The 16,703-nt window shown below is 35.8% G+C and overlaps 1 protein-coding gene across 3 annotated transcripts; it reads left to right on the top strand.

Annotated features, from left to right (window-relative positions):
* The first annotated feature begins 7,538 nt into the window (after positions 1-7,538).
* TMT1 (tonoplast monosaccharide transporter1) lies at positions 7,539-12,662 on the top strand. 3 transcript variants are annotated; one of them, XM_068449436.2, is made up of 6 exons: positions 7,539-8,519; positions 8,680-8,824; positions 8,995-9,555; positions 10,408-11,351; positions 11,552-11,739; positions 11,909-12,662. In XM_068449436.2, the coding sequence occupies exons 2-6, from the start codon at positions 8,743-8,745 to the stop codon at positions 12,351-12,353; spliced, it is 2,220 nt and encodes a 739-aa protein (XP_068305537.2). In that variant the 5' UTR covers positions 7,539-8,519; positions 8,680-8,742; the 3' UTR covers positions 12,354-12,662. The 3 variants fall into 3 exon arrangements, with proteins under 3 accessions (XP_068305537.2, XP_068305536.2, XP_088552235.1); XM_068449435.2 differs by having other exon boundaries at positions 7,705-8,610; positions 8,735-8,824; XM_088696109.1 differs by having other exon boundaries at positions 7,777-8,610.
* Positions 12,663-16,703: the final 4,041 nt, after the last annotated feature.

The following is a 16,703-nucleotide window of genomic DNA, read 5'->3' as shown; positions in this document are numbered from 1 at the left end:
CCAAGTAACTAATGAGTTAACTACGTCCTTCGGTTGATGCGGGGTGTGCCAACTCTTCGGGTTCTCGAGCCTGAAGACAAAGCTGCTAGTTCTGCGAAGTTCATGAATCGTCGATGCCGGATTCGGTCACAATTATTATATTCGTAAGAGTATAAGCATGTCGAATCGACACCATACTATATGGACACAAGTACTCAAATGAGATGTATGTCTTGATGATAAATATGGTTCGGTCGTCAGAATGTCGAACTCTGAAACTCACTTGTGAGTATCCAATCATAAAATCACTCAGCGTTCAATGCACCTAATGTAAACTTGTAACACCTTACTTCGCTGGGAAGGCTAATAAGATGACATTTGCCAATAAGGATTCGGAAACCCTTCTCGACCGAGACTTGGATAGGTGACCGGTCGGCCTCGACATAGTGTTGTTTATCCAAACTGAAGGTGCTCCTCTGTCGGCTGATTCTACGGCAACAGTGTTGTTTATCCAAACTGAAGATGTTCGCCACTTGCCTTCACAGTGCTGTTTATCCAAACTGAAGATGTGTTGGTGGAAAAAGAAAATAAAAAACCTCAAGATGTTTGAGAGGTTTGCATAAGGCAATTGTGTGTTGAATTAGAGGTGGCCTTCTCAGCGTTCAAAGCCTTGTATTTATAGAATTCGTAGTGCCCCGTTGCCAAAATAGATTTCCCAATTCCACTCTAATTCTTCTACATCCGGATATTGTTAATAAAACCCTTTGATAATATCACTTCACCTTAGTCAAAGTGTCAATACTGTGCTCCAATTTGTATTATTAGCTTAACATATTAATTTGAAAGATAATTAATTGGAAAGACAGTTCACTTCCCAAAACAATCACCTTACTTTTCTCAAGAATCCGTATGCCCCACATGTTGGAAATGCCTATCCAATTTGCAATTCGAATTCATCCCATCTGCAAGTTACCCATGCATACATGAAGACCACGTATCCCAATTTTGATCAAATTGTATTGCCACCTTATCACCACCACGTGTAAAATCTTTTCCCATTGTTCCACGTGGCTTTGTACGCGAGTCCATTCAACCATAGACCCCATGCAGCCGACTAGATACCAAGCTGACATCCATCACCTAACCTTATTAGGTTTCCTATTCACCATTATCTTCGGCTTGCATATCCATGTTAGGCCATGTGAAGTGTCTAAGAATCTGTATAATTTATTTTGTATAAGAAAATTAAGATAATTTATTTAAAGATAATTATTATGATTAAAAACCATAATATTATCTCTTAACAATAGCAAATTATCCTAACTTTCTTATTCGACGATTGAGAACCATGCTTACTCAACGGCCTCGATCGCTTGGGCCGATTGTGTAAAATCGGGTCCAAACACATAGGTATAGGAAAGATTCGTTATGTAAAAGGAGGAGGATTGTCCCCTCCTATTTTTGTCTCCTCTCATCCCCAACTTTTAATTTTGACCATTTAAAAGCAATCTGATGGTTTAAAATTGTGCCAAATATTTAACGAGCCTTATTTAATTTTTCTTATTGAACAAAAACAATCAAATAAATAAAAAAAGGCTCATTAAATATGTGATTTAGCTTCAAGTCATCAAATTTCTTTTGAACTGTCCAGAATGAAAGGAAGGGATGCAACGGGACAAAAATGGTAAGGAAGAGGATTAAAAAAAAAAAAAATTGATCCATTTATAATCCTCCGTCATCAGTGGATGCCACGGGACAAAACTGGTAAGGAAGAGAATTTAAAAAAAAAAAAATTGATCCATTTATAATCCTCCATCAATTGGACTAATGGATCATCCAATTGGAAACGATAACCGAATGCATCCAATTAACCCAGCGACAGCCTTCCAATCCTCCAGCTTTAGACCATGGGCGAAAGCCTGGCGGAATAATGCCCCTTGGAGGTGGAAGGTCTACGAGTCATGAACTTCTTTTTCTTAAAGAATAAGCAATGAGGGTATCTGAGGACTTCATTTATAATTCTTATAATTAATTTGTTGTGACAATACATATCTTGTCTGAGCACTAAACTAGACGGTTAGCATCATAAAGTTACGGTTTTTTTTTTTTTTTTTCTCGATAGAAAAATGAGGGCTACCACGTTGACCCTTTCCGATCGACCGTTTAATCACTTTGGGGTTTAAGGTTTCTGTCGATATTAAATGTGGCATGATGTCTTTCGTCGTCGAGTTCAGTTCGTTGGGTCGGTTTAGTTGCAAGGTTTTGCTCCCTTGGTCAGTGGTAGGTCGAGAAGCTTTTCCTTATCAGCCGTAGTTCAGGTGCAAGTCCTATTAAAAAGGGTGGGACGAGGAGGTTCAATGGTATGATTTTAGTTTTTATTGTAAGCTTCTAGTCACATCCAATTTTAACTCTTGACGCAGAGCAATCTCTTCACATCTAACACCATTTTAAATGTATAACTTTTCATTAATTTCCTCAATATATTGGTAGTATGAGTTTACTAGGTTGGAGAGTTAATATTGGAGATCTTAAAACTTATAATTTAAATTCATATTAACGAGTTTGAGATTGGTTGGGTATGAATACAGCTTGGATTGATTATGTAATGTTTAGGGTTGAGATAAAGTGAAAAATACTGGTTTGAACAAAAACTTGAAATGTAGTCGCCAAGGGCGTTCGGACCTGGTTGATCGAATGTCTTAATAGTTAGCTTCGGTTGGTTGCTGTTTAACGTGTCCGGTTGAGTTCGGTCTATATGTTGGAGATCGGTTGATTTTGGTTCAACACCTTTGAAGTTTTTTCGACATTGTGCCATCGAATAACCATTTTTTAATTTTTTTTTTTTTTGCTTTGTCCGATAGTATGTTTACCTTTATATATTTTAGTGAATTGTTACACCGTGTTGTGCAAGAGCTTTATATTTGTGTTTTTTTTAACTCGAGCTTCTTAGGTTAAGAGGATAGTTCTAGATCATACATGTTACATTATGATATATTAACTAGATTCAGTTGTGAAAACATATTGTTTGAATACATAACAAAAAATATACTGAACTTTATGAGGTGCCCCTTCAGATCTAAATTTGTGGCTCAACTCATTCCGATATATATAGGTCAAATTCACCTCTATTAGAGAGACAGTTAATAAATATGGTACAAATAATTTACTAAAAATGGGTATAAAAATGATTCTATTTCCTTACTTCCCTAGTGTTTACAAACACATAAAATAAATACATAATTATCGACTCTTCCGTGAATTTCATAATATAATCCAGTTATAGAAGAGTTGGGAATTAGAGCAACTAGGAATGCTAATTGATTCATACTGATTCCTTCTTTTCCTTCTCCAAATCATGATTTTTTTTTCTATTTTAGATAAGTAAATATGAAATTAGTATCAGTTGAATATCATGCATGTATTCAGTAACTGATGGTGTGATTGAATTGGACTGCCGTCTTCGTGTAAGGAATATAATTCAAACTTCAAAAGTTGTAACATGTGATGAACCGAAAAAAAAAATGGTAGTAACATGTGTCATCTGGAGTATTGATTTTTATATTGAAACGTAAATCTGTGTGGAAAAAGGTTTATATGAACTTGTTGAATTTGGGGAGGTGGGATCTGCGACCAAAGAACAACCTATCAGTCAATTGAGAACAATATCACGGTTTCAAATCAAATCCGTCTCCCATGTCCATGTCATATGCCTAACTTAGAAACAACGTGGCACGTATTGGGCGGTGCGATTTTTGTAGTTTTGCTTGGTACCCATTTGCTTGGTACCCACGTTGCATGTAGATTTTAGCTAATGGTCTGCCTGGTACAAATTTAGAACCAAATTATGGCATATACCCTTTGACAGGTAGATCTCTTCTTTTCCTTTTCTTAATTTTTTTTTTTTTTTTTTTGGTACAATTCAATAGCTTGAGTAGATTAATTTGTTCAATGGTGGAAGAGAGGAGGATCGGCAGGATGAAATCTACACTATAGTGCATAGATATTATTGTCCTCTGCTACTGCAGTAAAACGTCATTTGCCTTCTTTTCTTCCCTCTTCACTTTGATTTATACACACACATATATAGGGAAGTGTTTTTCACATGCCCTTTTTATCTTCTTTCACTCATGTTTAATTATTATCATTTATTTCGTTTAATTTGATCACACTCTCCTAATAAAATTTAATTTCTTAATTTATAGTTTCTTATGAATGCCCATGAGTTTTAACTTACGTAATCCACGAGATCTGATTTCTCTTATTTTGTTTTGCTGAGTGAGCCTCCAACTCATGAATCTAGACATTAGGACCAACCTAAAATCTAATAACATAAATTACAGACTTACGTTACAAGTCTAAGAAGCAAGCTAATAAGATAATTGTGCTTTCAAAATGTGATTTAACGAGGCTTGCTAAGCAGGTGTTGGTGACGAAACTTTTAAAATCTACAAGGTACATGAAATTTCTTTGTTAACGAAAACTTTCGACTACTTAGAAGCACCGCAGTCAAATCCATGAAATGAGATATTTTTCTTTTACCACTAGAGATATGCTATTTATGTTACAACCTTTGACCCGCTAGTCATAAGCCAAATGCAATACAAGCCAAGACAAAATTTCATACATCAGCAGCTTGGGCAACCATATATCCAGCTTTAACAAAATAAACACTCTTGCTTTGATGGTGCCTAATCAAATTTTCATAATTTTGTAAACTAGGCAAAGGAATTGACACGACAAAATGGAAGCGGTTTTAGAAAAACTTGGTATATAAGATATAAATCCCAACAACCATGAGCACTTGTAATATCATTAACACAAGTGTCAATCGGTAGGATCTAGGAAAGAAGAAACTCAAAAATTTCAAGATAGTGGTAGGTAAGGATCGGAACAAAGTCTATGGACTGACCATCTCCTACTTTACAAGGAAGCTCATGAGGATTCTCTTCGGATCTTCTTTGTAAGGATCTTCACATCCTAATCGTTTATTGTATATTGTGTGATCAGTTTTCGTTAGGTACTATATGTGTTTAATTTTAAATAAAAAATTCAAATGCCTTCTAACCACATAATGTACGATGAATGGTTATGATGTAAAGATCCTTAAGATCCCCACAATTTGGATTCGGATGGGATCCAAATCCGAGTTTAGAGCCACATTTGTATCCCACATCAGCTAAAAGGAGAGTTATTTAGTACTTTATGATCAATGATACCACACACATATATTGTCGAGGCCTTTTTGTGAAATTCTATACCTATTTCTCTCAGACGGTTAAAGTGGTGGGAATATCGTCAATACCAATGGAAGGAGATCCCCTCACGATCTTTCCTATCAAATCCTAGGGATTCGGAGATCTGGACTCTTGAAATTTGATGGGCTCCTTTAAACATTATAATAATTGTAACCGTTAGATTAAATTTCAAGAATTCGGATCTCTGAATCCCTAGGACTTGATGTGAGAGATTTGGAGGGAATCTTTTCCCAATACCGACTTGTGTGTGCATGTGCGGTCCGTTGTGTGCTTCTGCACAATAAGCTCCTATTCAATAATTCATATCTTTCCACATGTCAACAAAATTTCATGATGGATGTATATCTCAAAAGTTGTACCTTGATGTGTGTTAACTTTTCTTTTATAGAAATTTATTCGGTAAACTTGTGGGTAATAACGTAAAGCACAATATTAATGTTAGGGAAGTTATATATTTAGATCATATTTTGTAAATTTATATGATTTGATTATTGATGATTAAATTATTAATTAAGTATTGATTAATGTGCTTATTTCATATTAGTAACAAATCACATTGTTTATAAATTTAGGATATAGGTCCACCTGACATTACTCTAACATTAAAATAAACTTATAAAAGAGACTTCAAAAAAGCTAATTGTTGTTACAATGCACGTTTATCTTCAATCTTAGTTATTCAATTTTCTTTTGTTTTTTTTAACCAAAAAAAGTTATTCAATTTTCGTGTCATTCAAAACTAATTTATTTATTTTTTTCATTTTGTTATGTTTTTTGTTTTTGTTGACCCTAAAAATTACAAAGCCTATGTGGCGCGCAGGCCGAGTAACTAATAAGCTAACTACGTCCTTCGGTTGAATGCGGGGCGTGCCAACTCGTCGGCCGAGCTCGGCCGAGGAGTAAAATTTGTTGATGTTGCGTTGAGCGCGTCGGTGACTTCTCTATCTTGCGACTGCGGCCGAGGAAGGAACAAATCTCGGCCTTTGGATTCTCGAGCCTAAAGACAAGGCTGCTAGTTCTACGAAGTTCAATATCAAATTCGGCTCTCAAGGTGCCGAATGTAGTAACCTGGTAACACCTCACTTCGCCGAGAAGGCTAATGAGATGACCTCTGCCAATAAGGATTTGAAAATCCTTCTCGACCGAGACTTGGATAGATAACCAGTCGGCCTCGACGCAGTGCTGCTTATCCAAACTGAAGGTGCTTCGGGAACGGCTGATTCTACGGCAACAGTGCTGTTTATCCAAACTGAAGATGTTCGCCGGTTGCCTTCACAGTGCTGTTTATCCAAACTGAAGATGTGTCGGCGGAAAAAAGAAAATAAAAAATCTCAAGATGTTTGAGAGGTTTTGCGCAGGGCAGTTGGGTGTTGAATTGGAGCTCCCTTTTAATTGTCTGCCGCTTGGTATTTATAGAACTAACTTAGCGCAAAATCCATATGTAACCATCAACCTCCACAAATAATAATTTACGCGGAGATGATGATTATCCAATGAAAGTCGTGGCACTCAACGTCTTTGGTGCTAATCACGCATTTTAGCCAAAACCACGTAACAAAGCTTGGTATGCCAATTCCTTCTTTGCTAAAGATAAGCATTGTCATTCAAACCTTGGAATATCAAGCTTTATCCATAGAATATTCACTTCATTTGGCAGCCTTGAGTTTGCTAATGATTATCCCATGCATGCATCACAATGGCTTACTTCACGTAATTAATCATTCAAGTTGGACTCCACCTTGGTTACCAACTGATGCCACCACATGCTAAGCCTCTTATAATGCATGATGCTCAATCCCGCGTTGAATGCTAAGAATTCCAAACTAAATTGAACTATTTTGCTTGTTTCGATATAGTTTGAGTCACATTTATCTCGTACAAGAAAAGTGTCAAGATAATTCATTATTAAAAGATAATTATCATAATTAAAAATCATAATATTATCCTCTAATAACAACAAAATTATTGTAACTTTCTTATCCGATGATTAAGAATTATCCTTACTCAACGGCCTCGATCGCTTGGGCTAATGGTGTAAAATCAAGTCCAAACAGTTTTATTTGATTAAAGGGATGATTGATACGAATAAGAACTAGAAATAAAATGGTGCGAGGAACTAGTGGAGATCATTCGTGATAAATTCGGATATGAGTTTATTGAATTTGCGGTCCGTCGCCCATCATTATTTTCTAATTTTAGGTTTTTTTTTTTTTTTTTCCTTCGTCAATATGCAAGCATCTGTCATTGTTTGTCCTCTTCAAAGTTTCGGACGAAACAAATATTAAGGGAATTTCTTTTGCGAGCCCCGACTAATTTTGTGAATCGAAAAGAAGCGGAGAAAGGCGGAATCGGAGAAAAGTCCGAACAAACCAAAAATATCAGCAGCAAAACTAACTGATTAACAGGTGACCGGGAAATAAAGATAAAAATAATGACGGACAACAAGACAAGTCAAGAACTTGGCAGCTTCAATCATTTAAAAAATAATAAAAAAATAAAAGTGGAAGCAATCTACATCTACTCTTGTAATTGGCTTGTGATTGGACTCCAAAGATTAGTAAGCTCAACACACACACTCTCCCCCCTCCCTCTCTGTCACTCTCTCTCACTGTTATAGTGGTACAGTAGCAGTTGTAGTATTAGGAACTAGGAAGTTAGGAACCCTTTTTAAATGTTCATCTGTCCTTTAAATTAGTATATGAGATTCTGGTTGTGGGTGGGCTCCTGCTCAATTGTTTGACAATTGTCCAAGTTATCCAGAACTCAACTCAGTTGGTAGTTAGAGAGTGAGTGAAGTGGCTGACGGATGTTGAAGGGTTGTTGGCCAACTGCTTCTTAAACCCATCTCTCTCTCCCTCTGTTTCTCTTCTCTCTTCTCTCTAGATTGCTGTGGATCGATCTCGATTGAGAAAATGAATCTGAGGAGCCATTCTGGATCTTAATCTGCAAATAATATTAGTAAAAAATTGCAAAACTTGAGGCTGGATTTTGTCTCTATACCAAGATTCCGCCTAAGACCAGCCAGCTAGCCACCGAAGCCAGTCCTCACCCATCACCCATTTTTAGGATATTTACCCTGCTGCTCTGGAAGCACAGATTGCAGTGCGTACACACACACACTCACACACACACACACACACACACTCTCTCTCTCTCTCTCTCTCTCTCTCTCTCTCTCTCTCTCTCTCTCTCTCTCTTTCTCTCTCTCTCCAACGGCCCTTTTTATTAAACTCATTAGCGAGTGATCTTACATAAAGGAAACTCTCTGACCCCCTGAAGGAAGAGGTAAGCATCAAGCATCTTACTTTGAAGTGCTTATGGGAGATGCAATTGCAGACCTATTTACCCTTTTGCAGTGAGGAGTGGCTACTTATGAGTGAGTTGGATCTGGGTCTTGTTTGAATGATTTTTCAAGTTCTCTGATGTGGCTACTTTTTCGTTTCAGGTAATTTTTGAGATTGGGGGTCTCATTCGTTCATTCGTTTGTTCATAATTCATAGGCGAAAAGATGAAGAAGGGAGCCGTGCTGGTGGCTGTTGCTGCTACAATCGGTAACCTGCTGCAAGGATGGGATAATGCCACAATTGCCGGTACTTATCCGCTACAGATTTTCGATATCAATATCTTTTCGAGTTTAAAACTAACCCATGTTTGAAGTGAATTTTAAGCATTGCCCATTCACAGTCAGTTTGCGTGGTTTGTTCATTCGAATCACAGTTTAGAGCCAATATATAGTTATTTCTTGCTTGTACGTTTCCAGGGGCTATTGTTTACATAACGGAAGATTTCTCCTTGGGGAGTTCTTTAGAAGGCCTTGTTGTGGCCATGTCACTCATCGGAGCAACATTTATTACAACTTGCTCAGGAGCCATATCAGATTGGATTGGTCGGCGGCCAATGTTAATAGCATCCTCAGTCTTTTATTTTGTGAGTGGTTTGGTAATGGTGTGGTCACCCAATGTCTATGTACTATGTATAGCAAGGCTGTTAGATGGATTTGGAATCGGCCTAGCAGTTACTCTCGTCCCACTCTATATATCTGAAACTGCCCCACCAGATATAAGGGGATCCTTGAATACTCTTCCGCAGTTCCTTGGTTCAGGCGGCATGTTTCTGTCGTATTGTATGGTTTTTGGGATGTCACTAATGGACTCACCAAGCTGGAGATTGATGCTTGGGGTTCTTTCCATCCCCTCCTTGATCTACTTTGGGTTAACGGTGTTTTACTTACCTGAATCTCCTCGATGGCTTGTGAGTAAGGGCAGGATGCTTGAGGCAAAGATTGTTCTCCAGCAGTTACGTGGCACTGAAGATGTTTCTGGTTTGTTCCTTACTATTGGCTTGCAATATTTTGTTTGTATGCATAGATCCGCTTCCAGATTGCATAGAATCTATCTCTTGTTACAGTGGACCACTTCTTAATTAGCGTTGACTCATTCATTGAATTGCGCTTGGTATTGCATGCTAAACTTCATCATATCACAAATTCATGCAGCATTCACTGAAATTTAGTACGATAAACCAGAGCGTTTAAAAGGCTGCATAATATCTTTGTGTGTAAAAGATGCTCGGAGATGCCTTCATTACTTCCTTTGGTTTCCCATTTAATGCTATTTTTATTTAGACAAGTAGATTTTCACAAAATGATTTAGACATTTAGTTAATTTTTACTAATGCTCGTAGGAAACTGTGTTACTTATGAAGAAATTATGTTCTCAGATGTTTTCGTTTAGCATACCACAGCTCTCTGGTTGTTATATATAAACATAATAGAAAAACTAGTATAGGAAGGTATGCACATGTTCACAAGAAGGTCCAATGGTTTATTTCTTTTTTTTTTTTTTTTTATTTTTTTGATCGAATCCAAACGCTTTCTTGAATAATGATCAGATTGTTATATGTTTGCTTCACATAAAAATCTGATTCGTCATCACTGTTTGTACTTTTTGTTTTCACTTTCTTTGCCACGTATAGATTAATGCTCAGATTGTTATATGTTTGCTTCACCTCAATATTGTTTTCGTAAACCTGTTGATATTGTGCTAGACTAGGAGTTTTAAGAGTGACAAGTACACTCTAATATAAGATTGAGCATTTATAGAAATGTCAAGCTTTTCTATTTGTGTAAATCTATGCCCCTTTATTGTAAATGTTGCTAACACATGGTTTATAGGTGAACTGGCTTTGCTGGTTGAAGGTCTTGGAATTGGGGGTGAAACATTGATAGAAGAGTACATAATAGGCCCAGCTGATGAGCTTGACGATGGTCAGGATCCAGCTGACAAAGATAAAATCAAGTTATATGGACCTGAAGAAGGCCTTTCCTGGGTTGCCAGACCTGTCACCGGACAGGGTTCTCTTATTAGTCTTGTTTCTCGCCAAGGAAGCATGGTAAACCAGGGCGTGCCTTTAATGGACCCTCTTGTCACTCTGTTTGGTAGTGTTCATGAAAATTTCCCAGAGACTGCAAGTACCCGAAGCATGCTTTTCCCTAATTTTGGCAGCATGTTCAGCACAGCAGATCGGCCTAAGACTGACCAATGGGATGAAGAGAGTTTGCACAGGGAAGGTGAGGGCTATGGATCTGATGGTGCTGGGGGAGACTCAGATGACAATTTGCATAGTCCATTGATTTCACGTCAGGCAACAAGTCTGGAAAAGGATTTAGTGCCCCCTGCTTCCCATGGCAGTGCTCTAAGCATGAGGCGGCACAGCAGTCTCATGCAAGGAACAGGGGAGACAGTTGGCAGCACAGGCATCGGTGGTGGATGGCAGTTGGCATGGAAGTGGTCTGAGAGAGAAGGCGAGGATGGAAAGAAGGAAGGAGGATTTAAAAGGGTATATTTGCATCAGGAGGGAGGCCCAGGCTCCCGTCGTGGGTCCCTTGTGTCACTTCCTGGTGGTGATGTTCCTGCAGAAGGTGAGTTTATCCAGGCTGCTGCTCTGGTTAGTCAGCCGGCTCTTTATTCGAAAGAGCTCATAGATAAGCATCCTGTTGGACCTGCAATGGTTCATCCAGCGGAAACAGCTTCAAAAGGACCAATATGGGCTGCTCTGCTTGAACCAGGAGTTAAGCATGCATTGTTAGTTGGAATGGGAATCCAGATTCTCCAGCAGGTAGTAAATCGTTACGGATAATTCTGAAGTTTTCATCTCTATCTTTTTATAAAGAATAATTCCAAATACATTCACGGTTAAAGTATCTCCCTTTTTGGGCAATTAGTTAAGTTAATCTCTTCTTTCAGTAGGTAATTAACCTCAATTTGTAATCTTCACTGGGTTAAAGCGAATGACTGAAGTGTTAAATAATTGTGCAGTTTTCTGGCATAAATGGGGTTCTCTACTACACTCCTCAAATTCTTGAAGAGGCAGGCGTTGAAGTACTCCTTTCAGACTTGGGCCTCAGTTCAACGTCTGCATCCTTCCTTATAAGTGCATTCACAACATTGTTGATGCTTCCTTGTATAGCTGTGGCCATAAAGCTCATGGATATCTCTGGTCGAAGGTGATTTATTCTTCTCTACTTTTATCTGTTTTTATAATCTGAGCTCAAACTCTTCGGTTAGGGGCTCACATTCGAGGTCATATCTTTAGCTACATCGCTTATAAATTGGAATAACTGACAAGGAACACGTGTAGAGTTCAAATCTTAACTGGTGCATTCCATGTTGCAGGATGCTGCTGCTGACTACGATTCCAGTGTTGATAGTATCACTCATCATTCTCGTCGTTACCAACCTTTTGAGCTTGGGTTCAGTTCTTCATGCAGCACTATCAACCATTTGTGTTGTCGTCTATTTCTGCGTCTTTGTCATGGCGTATGGCCCGATTCCAAATATCCTGTGCTCTGAAATATTTCCCACAAGGGTGCGTGGCCTGTGCATTGCCATCTGCGCCTTGGTGTACTGGATTGGGGACATCATCATCACTTACTCGCTACCTGTGATGCTTGATTCAATGGGCCTATCCGGTGCCTTTGGGATTTACGCAGTGGTTTGTGTCATTTCTTTTGTATTCGTCTTCTTGAAGGTTCCGGAAACCAAAGGCATGCCCCTCGAAGTCATCACCGAGTTCTTTTCTGTTGGTGCAAGACAAGTTGCGGCTGCCAAAAACGAGTGATTGCAAACTCGTGCAGTGTTTTTGTGGACGTCCATCTTGTTACTTGTAGCGCCTTAGAATATTCAAGCAGGTTTACCCTTCAATTTTGCTGTCTGTATGATAAAGTAGATTTGCCGAGTGTTTTTATATGGGGAGTCAGATTTCTGGGGAATAGGGGAATGCGGGGTCTGGAGATTCTCCAGTGCAACCTGTCTTAATATGGAATAAATTAAGGGGAGTTTTAATGAAAATGATCTAGCACTATTCATTATTAATCAAAAGGATATTTTGTGTATGAAAAGTCTATAATTGATCAATTTCTTTTCTTTATTTACTTTTATGTCATTATTTTATTATTGTAGTAAGGTCCACCATGATGTTGATATTTTTGTTTGGAAATACATTATTTTACATGATGATATTCGATTTATGCTAATTTGCTGCCAACTTTTCATGCTTCCATCATGTTGTCGATGTTACGCAACTCTTCTTCTGTCAAATTGTTCCAATATTGTTCATTGTCGTCTACTAGCTTTGTATTTCTTTCTCTATCTTCTTTCACCTTATAGTACATTTCTGCTGTTTCTTCTTTGAAAATTTAAGGCTTCCAATAGGGCTAATGACTAAACCTTGTCTTACTGTAAATATGTATTTCTTCTTCTTTTGCTACTAATACCATATCATACCTAAAATCTTCAAACTCATGTAAAGCTAACATTTGGATTCCTCAAAATTTTAGAATATTTTTGTATGAAAGAGTCCATCTATGCGAGGAGATAGGGGATAGTCTAAATGACTCCTCATTAATCATGGATACGTACCAATCTGGAGAACTACTAATAAAGCTTATGCAAATTTCTTTCCACCTTTCCAGATAATGTTCTGTTACTTTTATAAGTTTTTTAGGAAATGATTTTAGTTTGGAAATATGCTTAATGAATATTTTATCAAGATAGTCAAACTCTATTAGTAAGGTCGAGGTAACTTCTATCACGTTATGCTTTTTCTGATGCTCATAACTAAAATGTTATGGTCTAAAATCTCACATGTTAATCCTGACCACAGTTATACTAATTTCTGATTTACAAATACAATTTTGTGTACTATCACAAAGACATGATGGATACATTTTTGTAATAATATTCATTCCTGATTTTGGATCAAAGATGGACTGATACAAAACACATTGTTATTGTAATTGTAATTGTAATTGTAACTTTCATAGACTGTGATGCTCTACTCAGAATCTCATTTTGCATATCTAGTGACATTATTCTTAATTTTTCTTTTGAAATTTCTTCTAATAGGATATCATCTGTTATTAAGTCTAAACATATATTCCTAAGAAAACTTTCATATATTTTTTTGTTTTTCTTTGTTACTCAGATGTTGATGCTGCTCCATTTCAATGTATTCTTCTAAGAGCTCAATCTTAATCTCTTCTTTGGTCTCATTAGCCACTTGTTCTATAGGTTCAATAATCTTTTTTTTTTTTTTTTTTTTTTTTATTCTTATGCTGATCAATTTTCAAACCTATTTTTAATTCTCTTTTCAAGGTGTCACTTGCATGTTGTTGTATTCTAAGAGATTGAAGTTCTTGGTTCATTTTGGTAAACTTACTAAGTAATGACTCATGGTCTCTAAAAATGACTTGAAGGTTATGCTCAAGAGAATGAATATGATGCTTGCTTTGATGGAAATTAAAATTAAAGCTATCAAACTCTTATTCTAAGGTTCTTATTAGTTTTTCATGATCTAACTTTATGTTTGGCTGTTTGATTTGGATATTCCAAAAATTATATAGAAGAATCTGCTGCCTATCAGAAAGCCCTGGTATTCTTGACCTATACCTCAGAGTTTGATTTTTGATTCCTTCAACAATATTGCCATTAAAGTTGAAAGTTGGTACTCGTGGTAATGCTAATCTGCTTATACTATTTTAGAATCCATTAAATGGTGGAAGTCCATAGTGCATCATTATGCTATTGACAGATGTCTTTCTGCCTTGTGGTCTTGTGCCAATTGAGGATGATGGTTCATGATATTTCATTCCTATTCAACAAATTAATCTTGATAAGATATCAGCTAATGTATTGTCATTATCTTTTATATGTTCAAAAATTGGTTTAAAACCATTTCTTGTAATTGAATCAACAAAATTAACACATCTTCGGGTTGCCTGTTTATTAGCATGTATCTTGTTATAATGAGCAACTATATTTTGACAACCTATTCTAATAGTAAATACTTCATTATGTAAAAACAAAGAAAATGCCTCAAGCGAGTTAATTATTCCTAAAATTTCTAAACTGTTGATGGTAATCTTGATTGTAAATCACTAAATTTTCCTGATGAATATCTAGAAACTTGTTCATCAGGCTTTGGTGACTCCTTATGCTTTTTTCTGGTATAGTATATATGCTCATCCTAATGATGAAATATCTGTTTCAACTATTTTGTAATTATCATCTAATGATAATGTTAATGGCTTAAGTTTAGTAATTTCTTCTTTTATATTTTGAACTAATTTAATATCTTCACTATTAAAATACTTTTGTCTAGTTTTGCTAGTTTTACTGTGTAATACTGTTATTTTTCTTCCTAATTCAGGAATAAAATTTCTTGCATAATTTAACAATCCTAAGAATGCTTGTAACTGTTTTTTATTTTCTAACTTATCTAGAAATTCTAAGACCTTTTTAGTTATATGATCTTATAATTGTATTGTACCTGACTTGATATACATTCCTAAAAATTCTATATCTTGCTTTTCTAATGCTATTTTATTTTTGCTAATCACAATTCCATTATTAATAAATTCTTGTAAAACTATCTCTTAGTGCTTTCTATGTTCATTTCTATTTTTACTATGTACTAAAATATCATCTACATAAACACTACAAAAATTATCATATTTCTTAAAAATTTGATCTATCTTTCTTTGAAAGATCGATGAAGCATTTTTAAGTCCAAATGGCATAATAAGGCACTCAAAATGTCCTTCTGAACAAGTAAAAGATGTCCACTCAATTGATTCTTCTGCTAATCGTCTTTGTTAAAATCCTGATTTACAATCAAATTTACTAAAATATTTACCCTCTTGAATTTTATTTATAAATCCATCCTTATTCAAGAACTTATAACTATCTTCATATGTATTATCATTTAATCTCTTATAATTATAAACTATTCTAGCCTTACCTCTTTTTAGTTCTGAATGTTTTCTCACAATAAATGTTGCTGATCTATGTCTAGACTTAGAGGATCTAATTACTTTTAAATTTAACAACTCTTTAATTTGTTGCTCAAACTCTTGTTTATCTATTAAACTACAAGGCATGTCAGTTGTCTTAATGGTCAAATCTAGATTAATTATATCTAATTTTGCTATTATTTTATTTTTACTCCAATGTAACTGTGGGTCTTCTCCTATAATCCTAGTTTGTTCTGCTAATTATAATAATTCTTCCAAACTCTTTGATTATTATAGTTCCTTGATCTATCTAATTGTAATGTTTCTATACGGGTTCCTTCTTCTAAAATTGGACATTCATGTTCAAATATTTCTTCATCAAACTCTTCTATATTATTATGCTCATCATTTACTTTTGAGTTTTCTAACTAATAATTATCTTGACTACTAGATTCTTCTATACTTATGCTTTGAGTGCATTTTTGCTCACCACCCTATTTATTACCGTTAGATGAGTTTAAATTTTGAGATTTGTGCTTATCCACTACACGAATCTCCAAATTCAAACTCATCTAACAATGATAAATAGGGTGGTGAGTATACACCACACTAAATGGTGGTGAGCAAAAATGCTCCCTTATAGGGTGGTGAGCATACACCACACTAAATTGTGCTTATCCTCTTTTGAAAAATGTTATGTTAGGATTCATAAATAAAAAACCTTGCAAACTTCTCAAAAAATTTAAACCTAAAATGAATGGATATAATCATACTGGTGAAACAAATGTTAATGGTACTCATTATTAATACAATGTGCTAAATAAATTGGTCTTTTATCAAATTATGTTATTCTCATTGGTTTTGCTAATTTTTGTTTATATTTTTCTGGTACTAACTCTTCTTTTATGATACTCTTTGTACTCCATGTATCTATCATGGCTGTTGTTTGTATCTTATGTTCTTTTGCTAATTCTATTTCACAATTTATAGTAATTAAAGAACTATTTTTTTGCTTTTCTATACAATAAACAATATTTCCTAATATTTCAGTACTTTCTTGTGATTCTGCTGAATTAACTTCTAATAACCTATTTGTGACAACCCGTTCCAAATTTTACGTTTTTATTTTATTTTAAAAGCGTGAATTTACTAAATTGCCCTAGAGGTAAGGACTTTGA

Source organism: Pyrus communis, chromosome 6, assembly GCF_041283825.1.
Source record: "Pyrus communis isolate YQ-2024b chromosome 6, ASM4128382v1, whole genome shotgun sequence".
NCBI lineage: Eukaryota > Viridiplantae > Streptophyta > Magnoliopsida > Rosales > Rosaceae > Pyrus > Pyrus communis.
This window is presented reverse-complemented; position numbering and strand designations above follow the sequence as displayed.

Excerpts from the sequence above, each read along its gene's own strand:
- TMT1 (XM_068449435.2), top strand. The coding sequence starts at position 8,559 with ATGCAATTGCAGACCTATTTACCCTTTTGCAGTGAGGAGTGGCTACTT. Across the intron at positions 8,611-8,734 it reads TGAGGAGTGGCTACTTATGA|GCGAAAAGATGAAGAAGGGA; the intron begins GTGAGTTGGATC and ends CATAATTCATAG. Across the intron at positions 11,352-11,551 it reads GAATCCAGATTCTCCAGCAG|TTTTCTGGCATAAATGGGGT; the intron begins GTAGTAAATCGT and ends ATAATTGTGCAG.